The sequence below is a fragment of the Salvelinus alpinus genome, chromosome 20 (assembly GCF_045679555.1).
Source record: "Salvelinus alpinus chromosome 20, SLU_Salpinus.1, whole genome shotgun sequence".
In the NCBI taxonomy this organism is placed as follows: Eukaryota; Metazoa; Chordata; class Actinopteri; order Salmoniformes; family Salmonidae; genus Salvelinus; species Salvelinus alpinus.
In genome coordinates, this window is record NC_092105.1 from 40,664,043 (window position 1) to 40,681,552 (window position 17,510).

Below are 17,510 nucleotides of genomic sequence, written 5' to 3' on the forward strand. Positions count from 1 at the left end.
CCTGGACGACCTCCTTGTGCATGCACTAGACTTCCATTGATCTCTGGCAAATCTGCGTGAGGTTCTACTTGCCATCAGTCAGGCAGGACTCAAGCTCCACCCCAAGAAGTGTCACCTACTGCAGTGGGAGGTCAAGTTCCTAGGCCATGTCGTAGGGGCAGACATAGTCGCAACTGATCCAGCCAAGGTTGCGGTGGTTCAGCACTGGCCGACACTCAAGGACCTCTCTGAGTTGAGAAGCTTTGTTGGCTTAGCTTCTTACTACCGGAGATTTGTCAGGGGAAATGTTATTGTCTTTAGAGAGAGCCTTGAATTGTACACAGCATCTCCTCTCACTTTATCTTGGTTCGAGCAGGGGACTGTTACCTCCTCCTCAGACCAATTGCCAGTACTCCCAGAACATTGCTCTGGGAACGAAAAGGAGTATCTCAGTTTCAAGGTCCCAGCTTTGAGAGAAGCCTCGTGAGGTATCAGTCAGTCACATGCAGGAACCAACGTTAATAATGAATAATGAATCATGTAAATCATGCTTGGATTGAGTATGTGACCCTCTCCAGCCATGATAATAAAGAGTGATTCATTTAATAATTACTTCAGGTGTCCCTGGTGTTGAATTTCCACCACGATTTTGGTGTCAACGAACAGGATGTTTGATCTTCTCGACGTGATCCATCAGTGAATGTCTGAGAGGGAACACCAGTGGCGCATTCTTGGGAAGGTGTAAAGGGAAATTCCCGTCTCACTAAAAGAGGACAAGGACGAAGAAATACTCCACCACTGCTTGAAATTGAAATGGAAGGACTATAAACACGTGGGACTGCGGTGTACTAGCGACTAATCGTGGTGACCAGCTGGATGCAGTTTTTACAGCTATAAAGGCTGATTTCCTCAAACACACAGACTGGCAGAAAATCCATTCCACCAAACAGGGAACTGATGAAAAATTGAGTGACTACATGGAAAGGGTGGAGATAGTCTTCCTCCAACACTCAGGCCTGACGCCTGAACAAGACTCATACAGCAACCTATTGTGCTATGCTGTGGTGACAGGCGTGAGACAAGATCTGAAGACAGCTGTAACTACAACTTGTATTGCATGGAAAACAAAACCACTGCCTGACGTAAAGCCATATATCACGCACGCGGAAAGACAGTTGAAGTAAAATAAAACTAAGGACAGAAAGACACTGAAGAAGGTACAGCTGATGTACTACTCTGGAGGAGGAAAAGGACATAGAGGAAATGGCAGCAATCGTGGAAACCAAAGAGGCAGAGGAATAGGTAGAGGCTGAGGGGCCCCTGCTGGAGCTGACGGAGAAAGAGAATGGAGCTGCTACAACTATGGGAAGTTAGGGAATTTCTCAAGACACTATCCTGGAGCTGGAGAAGGCCAAGGAGAGTGGCCGTCACTACCTGTTGGCGTGCAGGTGGACAACCCATTTGGAAGAGGAGGTGAACGAGGGAGCTTCCAAACGTAGGATGAGGCGGAAACAGAAGAAGAAACGAATGAAGAAAAAAATGATGAAGAACCAGAAGTGACCTGTCAAATGCTAAAATTTAACCCAAAACTCCCCTATTGACATTTTCGTGAATAAACATTACATTCCATTGTGTTTCTGCCCTGTCTGTCCCCCCTCAAAGAAAACAATGCACACGGGAGCATCTGGAATTGATCTTTCCCCTGGATGTGGGGTGGGGAGAAGGCAAATGGACACTGATTCCTATACTCCTCTGCCTGCCCATACATTTATTAGGGAGAGATTTGATGTGTAAAATTCATTTATCTGCTGCCTGTACAGAAGAAGGATTGTCATTGGGATCGAGAGAAAATTGAATCTTACCGTGCCTGATGAACTGTTAGTATGCTTGGCACCTAAATGATAAACATGTTGAGGGGGAGCTGAGAGAGCAATCCCTCTCTTCCTCGTTGCATGCTAACTGGGAAGTGGCTGAATACCTACATTGTACTGCTGCTGTTCCCTCATGCGAAGAGGACCCTGAATCGCAACAGAGATGGTCAAAACAAAAAGAGAAAGTTGAGATAACTATGAATGGATATACAGAGTAGAAGACTTCGTAGCAGCTGGAGTGTTGCTGACAGATACTAAGATGAGTCTGTATGAAGTCCATGGCTCTATTCCCCATTGTAGCTTATCAAAACCTCCTGGAACAGAATGGAAAGATGTGGGTGTTTGGATGAAGAAAGTGATGGAAGTAACTGATTGGGTGGCCTGGGAAGGAGAGGGAAAGTGGTCAGCTTCAACAGCAACTTTCTATTCTTTATACTGGGCTCCTGCAATGACAATACCAAGAAAATAACAATTTCCTGTTGAAACCATGCCTGTGGTATTACAAGATAATTCACACATTGTTTGGCTAAAATATATACCTGAAGAACTGTGGGCTAAATCAAAGACCGTCATTGGACGCATGAAAGGAGCTGCACCAGTTGTGGTCGTTCCAAGAACAGCTCATTTGACACCTGCTAGACTGACAGAACATGTCCCATGTTACTCTGAAACAATGTACAATTCTTAACCCTTTAACTCTTCTCTACAGCAGATGCCGGTGAAGACCATGACTGTGACATAGCTATTGAAGTTGACTGTAGTCCTAGGTTGGACTTGAGAGACACCCCGTTAGACAATCCGGACGTTGGGTTTTTTGTAGATAGGTCCACCCCCTGAGTGCTAGACTCCCCTCAGACTTATCTGCACAGGCTGCAGAACTATTTGGCTTGACTAGAGCTTGTATTTTGGCAAAGGACAGATCTGTTAACATTTACACTGATAGTAGATATGCGTTTGGTGTAGTGCATGATTTTGGAACATTGTGGCAGAATAAACGGTTTTTGATCTCCCCTGGAAAACAAACTGCACACAGTAATCTTGTTTTGTCTCTGTTATAGGTTGTCCAACTCCTCTCCTCTATTTCTATAATCAATTGTCAGAAACATTCTTCCCCTGCAGATAACATAATTTTTGTCATTGTAAAAAAAAATGCATTTACCCCTTTTTCGCCACAATTTCGTCATATCCAATTGGTAGTACAAGACTGTTGCAACTCCCGCACGGACTCGGGAGAGGCGAAGGTCGAGAGCCGTGCATCCTCCGAAACACAACCCCTCCAAGTCGCACTGCTTCTTGACACAATTCATGCTTAACCCAGAAGCCAGGCGCACCAATGTGTCGGAGGAAACGCCGTACACCTGGTGACCGAGTCAGCGTGCATGCGCCCGGCCTGCCACAGGAGTCGCTAGAGCACGATGGGACAAGGACATCCCTGTTGGGCAAACCCTCCCCTAAGCCGGACGACACTGGGCCAATTGTGCGTTGCCTCATGGGTCTCCCAGTCGCGGTATTGAACCAGGATCTGTAGTAACGCAGCTAGCACTGCGAGGCAGTGCCTTAGACCGCAGCTCCACTCGAGAGGCCCCTGCAGATAACATTTATCTGGGGAACACTAAGGCTGACTGCGCAGCTAAATTAGCTGATTCATCTTCTGTTTCCCCCTCCTACAGATGGCAGCAGTTCCTGCTTCCACTTAGCCTTTCTCTGCTAATGACATCGTTGCTCTGCAGGCAACGGCTGATGCATCAGAGAAGGACGCCTCGGCTGTATGGCTGGATGAGTGGAGTAGACTAGCCATGCCCTGTTGTACTTTCCAATTCTTTGCCAAATTGTTACATGGTCAAAACCATGTGTCAAAAGGAGGGATGGTGGGTCTTGTAAATAATATTGGTGTACAGTAGGTTTTACTGTGTTTGCAGAACATTTCTGCAAGAAATGTTTGATTTGCATTTTAGTATCCCCTGCGTCCCATGTGCTGACTGGCCGTCCCATAAGGATGACTAATACACCTTTTCCCCAGAACAGGTTGTCCCTGCAAGGAATGGAGCAAGACATGGTTGAGTATTGTGTCACCCTTAACAGTGTTCTTAAGACTCTTTCCCCTGGGTGAAGGCGTCTTTGCCCAACCTGGCAGGTGGAGCTGAGCACTATTTGAACCCGGATGATTTCGTGGTGGTCAAAGACTTCAGGAGAAAGAGTTGGAAGGACCCCCGTTGGAGAGGACCGTACCAGTTCTTCTGACCACCACCACTGCGGAAACCTGACAAACGGGGAGATGAGTCCTAAGCCAAAGGGACCAATGCAGGCCCGGAATAGTGGCCCAGAAGTAGATGGTCATCGGAGAAGGAGAGCCCAGCTGTGCCCTCATAACAGAGGACTGATGGAATGGCCACTATCAAGTTTTCTGATGAGTATGACTGTCTAAAGGGTCTGGGAAATAAAGCCTCAGACAAAGATTGGTACATTTTCTATGCTTTTAAATCAGCTTCCAAAGCAAAATATCATCGCCATGTTAAATCAGTGGCTTCGTCAAGAATTAAATTAAATTAATCAGTCACAATAGGGACGCCCCTCAGGGGAAACAACATATTTGATACAGTATTGCCCACAGGTAAAAGGAGACCAATCTGGTCCAAACATTATGGTAAACATAAAGGGGAAGGAAATTCCTATGTTGGTAGATACAGGTGCTTAAACCCTAATGTGATTTCCTCCACGCTGGTAATACATTTTGAAACAAAACCCATGCCCTATTCCATAGGACCAATGAATGTTGAAAATGATTTTCTGTATTCACCCACCCAACCGTGTAACTTGTTAGGTAGAGACTTGTTAACTAAACTTAACGCTACAATTTATTGTACCCCAGATATCCCAAACGATGAGATATTGAACCACAGGCAAATTGAACCACTCCCCCAGGAGGAGTGGAGGTCTGACACTGTTTCCCAGTCTATCCTGTCTCAGGTGCCAGACTCATTACCTCAAAAAGGAAGCTCCCTCCAAAGTTTATCTCCCCTTCTGAATTGGCTGATGTATTTTTTAATTTCGACACATTACATATTGATCGCAAAATAATAGACATTTAATGAGTGTGAAACAGAAAGTGAATATCCAACAGAAATTGGTAATATATATATTAAGAGTAACATTGTTATGGTAGACTAAAATGCAAAAAAATGCCTTTGAATAAGGAGAAAGTTATCATGTTTGTTTTGTTTGTTTTTAAACCTTACAATGGGGTAGAAGCGGAACATTGCTTGAGAGTGATCCATGTGTATTAGCAGTAATGATTGAGAGGGGTTTTCCTACTGGAAAGAGTAGAAGGGTCCTAGTTTAAGGAAACCTATATAGAGACTAATGAAAGTGACAAAGACAGTGATAAAGAAAGTAAAGTGGAAAGATTCATGGTACTCATGATCTATCAGTTGATGTCAAATTGAATGTGTGTTGACAGTATGTGAATGGTAATATTAGTGGCTTTCAGTTAGCACTCTAATAATGCAATATCTTAGTAATTTGAAGAAGCTAAGGTTTTAATACAAGGTCACATGACAAACATAAGGATTGAACTTTGGGACTGATATTATATTTGAGGCTGCCATCTGGTGTTTGGGTTAAAGATAAGCATGCTGTGGACTAATAGATAAGCCACCAGTGAAAGTGAGTGGTACTCTGAACTTAGGCTGTAAGGGACACTTGTATGAATAATTGAATAAGAAACGTTTTTGACAATTTCCAATTATTATTTCTCAACTCGATAGTTTGAATATACCAGTGATTTAAATAAGAAGGTAATGTCATCTAAAAACAAGAATCTGTTTCCATTACGTGGAACACTGCCCAGAATTGGAGTAGATCCAAGTAAATGTTGTAGTACCGAAAATTGAGCTGATAAGTCAGCACCAACATTTTTTAGGCCCTAGTGGATTTGTTAAACAACAGGTTTTATATTTTGACTAGTTGATGTCCCAGGGACAGTTAGTGCAGAACATATGTCAATGCAACCCAATTGTGGTAAGAGCCATGAAAACAATGGTTAAACATTGATTTCTTTACCTCTGAGTCTACAGATCCCTTGTGTATGTGGGTATTTTAGATTGTACAACCCAGAGTGAAGGGTTTGAAAGGATAAAGTGCAGCACCGGGCTGGTTGTCTCGCCACCTTGCGAAGAGGAAGACTGAAAAAAAGGAGGGCTCCTGCCCACAGTGTTGGCAAGTCAGGTGGCAGACAGGAGCTCAGCACCCTTGGAGAGCTGGAATGGACAAGACCTGAATAGGGAGCAGGAAGGTGACCCGGTGTTGTCAACTGTTTGGGGCTGGTTGGAGACCGGCCAGTGGCCTTTCTGGAACAGAGTATCACCCCTGTGCCCAGAAGCCAAGGCCTACTACTCCCAGTGGGACAACCTTGCCATTCACAATGGGGTACTGTTTCGAAGATGGAGGGAACCAACACACAACTCGTGGTGTGGCAGCGGCTTGTGCCTCATTCCATGCATGCCCATGCCATCAGAGCTGTCCATGGGTCAGTGGGGGCAGGTCACTTCGGGTACACAAAGACCCTCCAATGCCTCCAAAGGAAACTCTACTGGGCTGGCTCCCACCAAGACACAGAACAGTATGTGCATGCCTGCGACACCTGTACTGCCCTAAAGGACAAACTGGACACTCCCATGTCCATTGCAGCAATATCAGGTGGGGGCCCCCATGGACCCAGGATGTGTGAACATCCTGGGTCCTTTCCCCATGACAAAGGCAGGCAATCGATATGCACTTGTGGCCATGGACTATTTTACCAAGTGGCCAGAAGCTTACGTGGTCCCCAAAGTCTGTGAGAAACTCAACAAAGTCTGTGAGAACCTGGGGCTGCGCAAGACAAGGACCACCCCCTGCATCCCCAAAACAAAGGGCTCTTTGAACGGTTTAATTGGACTACGGTGATACAGCTGGCCACTCTCACCTCCAACCACCAGAAGGACCGGAACTGACATCTGTCATTGGACATGTGGGCTTATCGGTCAGCAGTGCAGGAGTCCACTGTCTGCACCCGAGAAACGCTGACGTTTGGCAGAGTTAAACGCAGATTTGTCCTTTGGAAGACCTCTGGAGCCGCAGGCTTGGAGAACCTCCACCACCTTCAGCAGTGCCTAGACACCGCCCTCGACTTTGCACGGCATCGCTTGGCGGAAGCAGGGTTAAAGCAGAAGAGGGCATATGACATCTCCTGTCGAAGTCAGCCTTTCCAGCCTGGCCAAGAAATGTGAATGTACAGCCCCTGGCACAAGCGTGGTCTGAGCCCGAAACTAATGAATCACTGAGAAGGCCCATGCATGGTTCTGGAACGACTTTCTGATGTGATTTACTACATCCAGCTTCGGACTCGTGGACAAGTTGTTGTCCTCCATCAAGATCGCCCTTGTGCCTTACCAATCTCATACACCTCCTGAAGTGGAAAGAGAGGACGAGGTGGTTACTCCTTCATAAAGCCCTGGAACATCGGACAATGCAGTGGTTTCCTCACCTGAGGGGCAAGGTCAGAATGGGACTCCCCCACGGCCACCAGGGTGCCGCCACCGCAGGCTCCATCTCGAGATCAGGATAGCACCCCCCATGGTAATCATGCCACCGCTACCGAAGACACCCGTCCAGGTTTAAGGACTTTGTGTTGGATTTCGGGGTTGTCAGGGACGACTGACCCCTTAGGTGGGCACAATGTAGCAGCAGCATCCTATTAGAGGATCCGGAGGTGTGGCTTGTTGGAGGTGTGGCCTTGGGTTAGCTCTGTTTGGCAACCGTGGGTAAAAGCGTCATGCCAGTTCATGTATTATGTTGTACTCTATTGTTAAATGTTAAGCTTGTGCACTGACAGTTCTGTTGTCTTAAAGGGGAATCTGATCTTGTTTTCATTATGTCTGAGGCATTTCTAGGACAGTGAGATGTGTTCCACACATAACTGCCCAGGAGTAAGACAGGTCAGGGTTTCGCACACTGACTATGTAACATAATTGATGAGGGTTGATATTGGTTATGATTATGACTGTGGATGCGTTTCAATCTCACAAAATTATTGGCATGATGCAAGAAAGGATTCCAAACAGATAACAAGTATTGCATATCCAACAAGCTAGTTAGCTAAGTTTACTAGCAAACAGTGAGGAGAAAAAATAATACAACAATTTACTGTTGTAAATCTCTAAAACTGACGCTGGTTTTACTATAAAAATATTGGCCTAAGCATGCCTGATAGACATGGCTGTAGGTAGATACCGTCTGTCTACCTACCTAGGCTCATCTGTACGGTCTGGTCACTGTGGAAAGGTTGAGGGTTATGCCATATTTAATTCTATTAGGCTAGATATTGTTGTAAATGTTATCTATGTGCCTGTGCACATGCATGCATGCTCAACTAGTCTACCCTAATGTTGATGTTATGCTGGCACAGTTCAACTGTTGTTCAAACTGTACAATAGAATATATATATATTTTATTTTTTACAAATAATACTGTGTGGTGCCTGGGCTTCTTCCTGGAGTGAATTATAGATACAGAAACATAATACCTTTGCCTGTGTGTGTCATTGTAGTAGAACTGTATCTCGTGAACTGTATCCATCTCGAGGGATTAGACATTATGCTGGATTTCAAGCAGATGACTCATGAGGAGCTGAATGGCAGTTTGATCATGACAACACTCCTCCCATTGCTTTACAAGTATTCCCTGAACTTACTGTATGTTTCTTTGGAATGGCAATTTCCTCATGACCACCTCTCCCATCATGTGATAATCATCAGTTCTCTAAGCTACAGATCACATCAGATAATGTGATTTAACCAAAGAATTTTGGTATCCATAACTGGGGGTTACAGGATAGGTACTCTTTGCTGTAGCACAGAGAATGTTCAACCAGATGTCAGCAAAAATCTTTGGGTAAATCACATTATCTGGTGTAACACACTGTAGCTACAGTTCTCTGCACTTGTGTGTCTCTACACCTGAGACACACTCAGACACACTGAACTGTACGACACTGTTCATATAAATGTTTTGGTATGTTACTTTTACCGTATATAACATTTTTGTTGAATACCCAGTTCTCTTGAGTTAGCATTGTCTGTTGCCAGTTCGTTTTGTTCGTCAAGCCTACAAGCGGTTTCCCCCTTGCTCCTGTCTGTTTCTAGTTCCTGTTTTCTAGTTTTCCCGGTTTTGACCATTCTGCCTGCTCTGACCCTGAGCCTGCCTGCCGTCCTGTACCTTGTACCACCACACTGGATTATTGACCTCTGCCTGCCCTGACGCTGAGACTGCCTGCTGTTCTGTACCTTTTGGACTCTTATCTGGATTACTGACCTCTGGCTGCCTGTCATTTTGCCTGCACCCTGTTCTAGTAATAAACTTTTGTTACTTCGACACTGTCTGCATCTGGGTCTTCCTTATAACGTGATATTTTTTATTTTTTGCACTGCATGGGTCACCGGTGCGGTTGAATGCAGCATTGCTGTTTGCACTCAAAATGTATTGTAGTTGAGTAGCCAGCCTAGGCTACTGCTCAAATGTTGTTGTAATAGGCCTACATGTTTCTCCTTTGCATGATGTATTGTTGAAGGTTTTGTTTTTTGATTATTCATTGTCAAGCTTTAAAAACCAAAGCCAGACTTCAACATTTTAGTAGCTTAGCTAGGACTGTGGCATGTGTCTGTACACTTTCTCTCTGCTGCTTGTTGTAAACAGGAACACACGAAAGCAGCAGAATTGAAGTTGAATTCACAGATGTGAAATGATGTGAGCGCATCAGGCTGTAATTTAATAAAGTAGATGACTCAACTGTTAACTCATTTACTACTTCCTTGTGTTTGACACATGCCTATTAGACATGTCATGACTGACTCGTGATCATTACACCTGCTAGTTTTTTTTTTAACCTTTATTTAATTAACTAGGCAAGTCAGTTAAGAACAAATTCTTATTTACAATGACAGCCTACCACGGCCAAACCCTAACCAGGAAAACGCTGGGCCAAATGTGCGCCGCCCTATGGGACTCCCAATCACGGCCAGTTGTGATACAGCCTGGAATCGAACCAGGGTCTGTAGTGACGTCTCTAGCAGTGAAATGCAGTGCCTTAGACCGCTGCACCATTGACATTCCCAGCCTTAGTTACAGTCGTCCGTTTTTGTTAAAAATATTGAGTAATTGAAACTGAAACAGTGCATCCCGAATGGGTGGAGGCAGCAAACAATGTGTGATTTACAACCTGATAGCAATATTTTTGGGACTACCAAGAAATGTATTGGTGAATTATATTAGTCATGCATTGAACTGTATCCATCTATTCTCCAACAATGCCTTACTGTATGTCTTGGAATTTTGAGTCAAATAGAACCAATTTTTAAAACCTGTTATTTTGAAGCATAAACTGGAAATGTGGTACTTTTGACTGATATACTCAGCAAAAAAAAAGAAACAGACCTTTTTCAGGACCCTGTCTTTCAAAGATAATTCGTAAAAATCGCAATAACTTCACAGATCTTCATTGTAAAGGGTTAAAACACTGTTTCCCATGCTGTTTAAACACTGTTTCCCATTCCGATTTGGAAGTGGAGGGTTCGTCATGGTCTTGGGTGGTGTGTCACAGCATCATCGGACTGAGCTTGTTGTCATTGCAGGCAATCTCAACGCTGTGCGTTACAGGGAAGACATCCTCCTCCCTCATGTGGTACCCTTCCTGCAGGCTCATCCTGACATGACCCTCCAGCATGACAATGCCACCGGCCATACTGCTCGTTCTGTGCGTGATTTCCTGCAAGACAGGAATGTCAGTGTTCTGCCATGGCCAGCGAAGAGCCCGGATCTCAATCCCATTGAGCACGTCTGGGACCTGTTGGATCGGAGGGTGAGGGCTAGGGCCATTCCCCCCAGAAATGTCCGGGAACTTGCAGGTGCCTTGGTGGAAGAGTGGGGTAACATCTCACAGCAAGAACTGGCAAATCTGGTGCAGTCCATAAGGAGAAAATGCACTGTAGTATTTAATGCAGCTGGTGGCCACACCAGACACTGACTGTTACTTTTGATTTTGACCCCCCCTTTGTTCAGGGACACATTATTCCATTTCTGTTAGTCACATGTCTGTGGAACTTGTTCAGTTTATGTCTCAGTTGTTGAATCTTGTTATGTTCATAGAAATATTTACACATGTTAAGTTTGCTGAAAATAAATGCAGTTGACAGTGAGAGGACGTTTCTTTTTTTGCTGAGTATATTATGATTGTCTGTTTGTTTCATATCTGCAAAGTAGTTTTAAAACGCTGTCAGTTCCACTTTAAAAGTAGACTCAGAGGGGCTTTCACATATCCTCCTATGATCTGTGCAATAAAGCATGTGTGAAATGCAAATGACCAGAGTACCAGGTATTGTGACCTGTCAGCACAAGTCACCAGGAACTTTTTTGCCTGTTGTAAACAAGCTAGCTAGCTAATGTCATGTACAATCTAAAATGAAAGGTTTCTGGAGTATCCTTTAGGGGTTCTTCAAATAGAAACTACAGGGGAACCCCTATAAGGTCTTTGAAGAACCCCATAAAATAGTTATTTTAATGGGTCCTCGAAGAACCTTTTGGGGTCAATTTTGGAACTACCCCCCATCCCCCATCTCCCGCACTATTATTATTATTATTAATATGCATAACAATAACAACAATAACACAATATTTTAGTTCTCAGTGTTTGTTACGATTTTGGTGGCAAAGCAGAATAAAAAAATCCAAATATGAGGTAAAGTCCCGGCAGAGCCCCAAGTCCAATGGGTATATTCTCTGGCGTGTTGATATTAATGTGTTGATGTTCTCCGTTTCCATAGCCAGAATGATTTTGTAGTGCATGGTGATCGAACAGGTTTTCTGTTATATTAATCAGAGGTGTAGGGAGGGTTAAGTCTGTGAATCGCAAAAATAGTAATTATACAGATGATTAACAAAACATGCACACGACAGAATTCATACCTTGGTTGTTGTGGTGAATGTGAATGAAAAAAAATATTTGATAATGGTTTTCATACACATACCTTGTTCATAATGTAGAGGCCTATGGGATATTCATTGAAGAGGTAAGGGAGGACGCTGGTAAATGTGATCTTCATAGCATACCAATACCAATGCACATACCTTTGTATGCATCCTCATCTGTATATATGCAGACACAGACACAAAAGTGAGCATTTCAGTAATCTGCACCCAATACAGCTAGCCTTCAACATATTCTTATTGCCTACATATTCTTACCTCTTTGACAATTGAAATCCATGAATTGTGTCCATTTTCTGTTTTAGAAGGATTTGCACACATATGAAAAGATAGATGGTATCATCATAAAACAATTAAAATGTAGATCATACAAGGGACAAAACTTACTTTACATTTACATTTTTCAGTTAAGTGCCTGCACCTGCTGTCCTTTCAAATCAAAATATTTCAGTTGGGCAGTTAGATTCCTGCAAGAACCCCCACCAAGTAAGGATGTTCCTCAATGGACACCAACTCCTATGGGAGAACTCTGAGGATCTTAGAAGAACCCTTGTTGAACCCCTAATTATTAGAGTGTAGAATGTGGGTCTTGCTACTCCCAGGGGAATCACGGGTCTTGTGAAAGCAAAACGTATTCTGTAGAATTCGCACAACCGCTTCAGGAAATCAAACCAGGGTACCAAATTGCATATGTGAAAACGCCGTTCAGCCTCAGCAAGCGTAATTATGTTGCCACGAGCAGTTCCGCAGATATTGATATGAGCAAGATGCAAGACTTCGCCCTCACACTGTCACACACACTATCTGCGCATGTGCTTGGGTTCGCTTCATGCTGCTGGTAGCCAGACGACCAAATCAGCGGAGCAGTTAAGCCTCACGCTTCAGAGCTCTTAGTTGTTGCGGAAATTGACCCACTATCTGTTTACTTTCTGCATCTACGTCATATCGCTGAGTCTACCTTTAGGATAAACACACGAGAGTTATTGAAGAGGAATGTTTCTTTACATTATTGGAATTCGGAAATGTTGCAGGTGGAATTGTAGGCGGCACGTAGCAGGTGGAATTTCCTCTTCTGCACCGCATGATGGGGCTGCGCCTCTCATAAATGCCTGCACTGTGGGTTTGCATCCAACATATATGGAAACGTGAGGCACATCTGAAGTGGACCCGAAACACACTTCCAGAGACCAAGACCCAAGCCTTCGGGATTTCCAAAAGACCAATATTTAAAACCAATGTATATAAATAGACAATTATTTGGGAGCAGACAAAAACAATAAATAACATCTATGTAGCCTATAAGGCTTGCCTATGCATGCTAAGCAGCACATCAAAACAGGGTTTTTATGCACAGGAAAAGGGGGAAAGAGCAAGACTTATTTCAGTATAAACAATTTGGGGATATTCAATGGAATTATTGTGTGAAAACTTGCTTTTAGACATAAAATAGGCCTATGTGATTAATTGGTTATAATGCACAGGATTAAATAGTGAACCAATTTACAGGCCTATTAATTATTGATTAATCGATGTCTTATCATTTGACGGATTTTTGCCATTTATTATGATCCTGGCATTGAATGTTTATCCTGCCCCTCATGTAACTGAGCCTTGACCCCGTACCAACACACCAATGTCACCCAGAAGTTGAATAACTTTGAGTCCCCTTCGGTCAGAACAAAGAATAACACATGCGGCCTCCTAGCAAATGTGGCAACAATGTAGCCTATAATTGATTAATCTATTTTACTCTTATGACAAATTATTTTTTAAATTAATTTTTGGCATCACTCACTGGGTGTGACATATATGTGGACAAAACCTATAAGCTACAATAGGCTAGTAAAAGAGGAGCAACAGTTGTATTGAGTTGTATTTGTTTGTTTACTTGCTGAGTTAATTAATAGACTACGAAATAAAATAAAAAGTAAATAAACAGTAAACAAATACATATGTAGGACCTAGGTCTTAATCCTTCAATAAAAAAATAAAAAAAGATTGCCGCTGGGAATTATTTGTGAATAGGCTATTTTTAGGCTAATCTATGTTATTTTGATTTACTTCGAGAGTAATTGGTAAGACAACGAAACAACACAATGCTGCTTTACTATTTTACTAACGTTGACAATACCAATCAGTTGTCTGGTGGACAACGCAATGGGAAATCACGCGCAGATGAGACAGTCCGGTCAGAGAAATTATGCAGATTCCAGGGCGCGCGGTTTAATAAGGGATTTATTTGGAGCGCAGGGGTTGGGGGAGTGACGGTTTCTGGCTTTGTACACGCCCCTTTTTGTCAACTAGCGGGACAAGAAAGAGAGAGGCAAGCAGCAGCATCCCAGTCCCTAGAGCACCTCCATCTGCCAGGCTTCATGAGGAGCTGGACAGAACAGCCAGGACCCAGCATCAGAATGTGGAGAGCAGTGCTTTCAAAACTTCTTATTATATTGATTTTGTGTACTTTCCGGTGTCATTCACAAGGTAAGAGTCTCCTAAACTCATTTAAACACAGCCTTTATTGTGAACCTGCTATGAGATGTTTCTGTATATTTGCCTTCGAAAAGGAAATGTCAGCCACTTGTTGCCTAGACAATAACATATATGCGGTAGTGTGGCTGATTTGTAGTTAAAGGGGAATGTTTTTTGAGGACATGATTCAACTAAAATGTTGATTGTCAACAAGATTATTGTTTGCCTGCCATATTAGATTGTTTGCCTATCTATCAGAACAACAAGCCATGTAAGTTAGCCATGTGTGTGCAATGCGTGGCCTGTTGGAATTGTTGGGCACTTTGTAGGCCTATAATAAAGTGATGTGCAATTTCTTTAAAACAAAATCAGATTGTGGCAAATCTACAAACTCCTTGGTCAGTTATTTTCCCAGCCCTACAAATATTTTTTGGGGAAACCAATAAATACATAATTTATTAATACAGTTTACAATATTTTAATTATTTAACAAAACTATTTTACTCTAAAGCATTATTAAAGCTTGTATTGCGCAAAAAGCCTCCCTCAGACAGATTTGAAGTTCTTGGATAACTTTTGCCTGAGCTTTACCGTTGCTAGGTAACAGACGCGGGCATGTGATTTGCTGACAATCTGTGTGGACTATAGCTACTGGTACAAATACTAAGAGGAACTCAACAGTTTGCTTAGTGCGCAACCCATAAAAATTATAACTAATGAGATAGCTGTAATTTAAGAGCCCAATTTCTTTCAAATTTTGTAAAAACGAGTCATATACCCTGCTTGATAGATCTGAAATACTCTTGTGTTTTTATTGTAGGCCTAGTTATACCCTAGGCCTACTGCTGAAATTGTAATCTGCTTTCTTTTTGCCCAACCCTGAGTATGTAAGCTCCTTAGTGTGAATCAAGCAACTAATTACGCTGCAGCTGCTGCTGCATGAAAGCGACCATTTCTACCTAACAAACAACGGGCAAAAGAGGGCATGTAAACAACAAGGGGAATGTCCTTGCAACCTCACATGTAGACATCCCAGGCTAAATAGATTCTTTATTTTTACCAGCTGTGTTGAGTTAGGCCTATATAGTCTACATTCCAAAACAATACAAAATAAGAAAGTAACACAAAATACATGAAAAAAGCCACAAATATTTTAATAAAATGTAGCAATTTAAATGATCCAGTGGCATTTTGTAATACACAATATGTGCAAGCTGAGGATCTGAGCTGTCTTGGTCTGAATTAATTATAATATTGAATCAAATCAGGGCTTTGTCAGCATTGTCAAGTTAACAATTAGCAGGTTTGTCCCTTACAAATGAACAATGATGTACCAACGATTTGTGTCCTCATAGGTTTAAAAAAGCATTCAAATCAAGAGGTAATCAAAGTCATCTATTTCAATCGTGCATTTCCATGACTAGCAACAGAGCATCATGCACTTCCTGCATCTTTTGCAGTTTGCATCATGGCACCTGTTGAGCTCCTTAGAAATGTGAGGCAGGAATGGTTGATTTATTCCAGATTCATTCAGCATGTTTGAGAGGAAATCACTAAAAGGGCTTTGGTGCAGGAGTACAGGTTACTTTCTCTAATCCATTGAGCCTAATTTCTGTTGGGTCAGCTTGATGATCTTTTAATGTGTGACAGACAATCTTTTGTTGCTCATTATCAAGAGGCTTTGAAAGTGTTGTAAAATGTGTGTGTCGGCATAATGGATAATGTGACACACTTGTAGGGTGATTTAATGTTACAGTAATGGGTAACAAAGGAACTGGACTTGGTGGTTGAATAATCTCCGTCATGGCTAGTTGACCATCTTTTGCTAGCATGCAGATTGTGGCTTTTGAAAACATGTTTTTGCTGGTTAATTGTATGAATATTGGGTGTCTTTCAGTGTCTTTCAAACCTCAATCATTTGCCACGAACAGCCTTGGTCATTCAGGGTCTTAAGAGAAACATGCGTGATTGATTTAGAAAAAAATGGATACAAAGTAAACCAGGATCAACAAGATGTTCTGTGTCAGTGTTACAACAAAAATGTGTCACTGTCCCAATACTTCTGCAACACAGTGTATATAATTTGTTGCATATGCATGGTTTGTAAGATTTTTCGAATTATTGGTACACACGTTGTATAGTACAATGGGAGTTGGGCTTGTCTTATTAACATTTTCTACTATCTCAAATAGGTGTTTCCAGTTTGTTTCTCTCAATAATTGAGTTGAACCTATTTTTAGTTTATTTGTGTTACAGCATGTCACAACAAAAAACACTTGTGGGTTGATGTTGAAATTTCACATGGCGCAAAAAAAAACCTGGCCAGCATGTGCATACTAAACCTCACACATGCTGTGCCCTTTTCCGGTTTAGGCCTAAATCCTTGGACAACGGTAACGCTCTATTAGGGAACAGAAGTTGGGAACAGAAGTTAGCACAGTTGGCTTAAATGAAAGACTAATCCTTTCTCATTATACAGCGCTCTCAACCCAGGTCCCAGACTATTATGTGATGCATAGGGTGCAATGTTTAGGCTAACTCATTGCTCATGTTGTGTTGAGTGACAGTCTGTCAGAGGCAGTGAACCCAAACATTTGACCTCCCGCAGTAATGCAGTGTAACGTCTCAATTTCTGCTGCTTCCTATATATTTCTAGTAAAATGTAGCTTTACACATTAAAAAAAAAATCGACGAAGTACAGCTTCATTCCTCACACACTATTTCTCGCCTCCTTTTGGACCTATGCCACTGCCAAACTCCCTTGGGCTTTTCTCTGTTTTGTGTGAGGCAGTAAGAGCCAAAGTCAGTTGTTCAGCAGTTGACTGCATTCTATTGCATTGATTTCCATATGAAATGGAGCAGCAGCACTTCGCTCTGACAGGATGGACGGATCCAACGCTCCACGCTGCCAGCCGTTTTCTGGACACACATTCAGAAAGTGCGAGGGGACGTACCAAAACAAGGCGGTAGTGATAAAAGAGGCTACACCTCTTTCAGGGGCCCGACATGATTGGAAAGAGATGTTTTGGAGAAGGGACAAAATATTTTGTTGGGGGGGTGGGGTGGGGTTTAGTTTTTTTGTAGGAAGCTATACTGTATTCTGCATTCTGCTATCCATCTCCATAGTCCCTTTGGCGTGTTGACATTTCCAGTTATGAGGTTTCAGCCCTGCTGGCT

The 17,510-nt window shown here is 42.7% G+C and overlaps 1 protein-coding gene and 1 long non-coding RNA gene across 2 annotated transcripts in view; one reads left to right on the forward strand and one right to left on the reverse strand.

Annotated features, from left to right (window-relative positions):
• Positions 1–11,568: 11,568 nt before the first annotated feature.
• LOC139547238 (uncharacterized) lies at positions 11,569–12,632 on the reverse strand. The gene is made up of 3 exons (XR_011669370.1): positions 12,123–12,632; positions 11,906–12,023; positions 11,569–11,777 (listed from the first exon to the last, which is right to left on the reverse strand). It is a non-coding gene; the product is annotated as an uncharacterized lncRNA (long non-coding RNA).
• A 1,592-nt stretch (positions 12,633–14,224) lies between these two features.
• LOC139546883 (low-density lipoprotein receptor-related protein 2-like) overlaps positions 14,225–17,510 on the forward strand; it is a 60,066-nt gene continuing 56,780 nt past the window's right edge. The window contains exon 1 of the mRNA XM_071355800.1: positions 14,225–14,345. Within this exon, the coding sequence (XP_071211901.1) occupies positions 14,237–14,345 (109 nt within the window). The 5' untranslated portion in view covers positions 14,225–14,236. The remainder of the gene's footprint in view (positions 14,346–17,510) is intronic.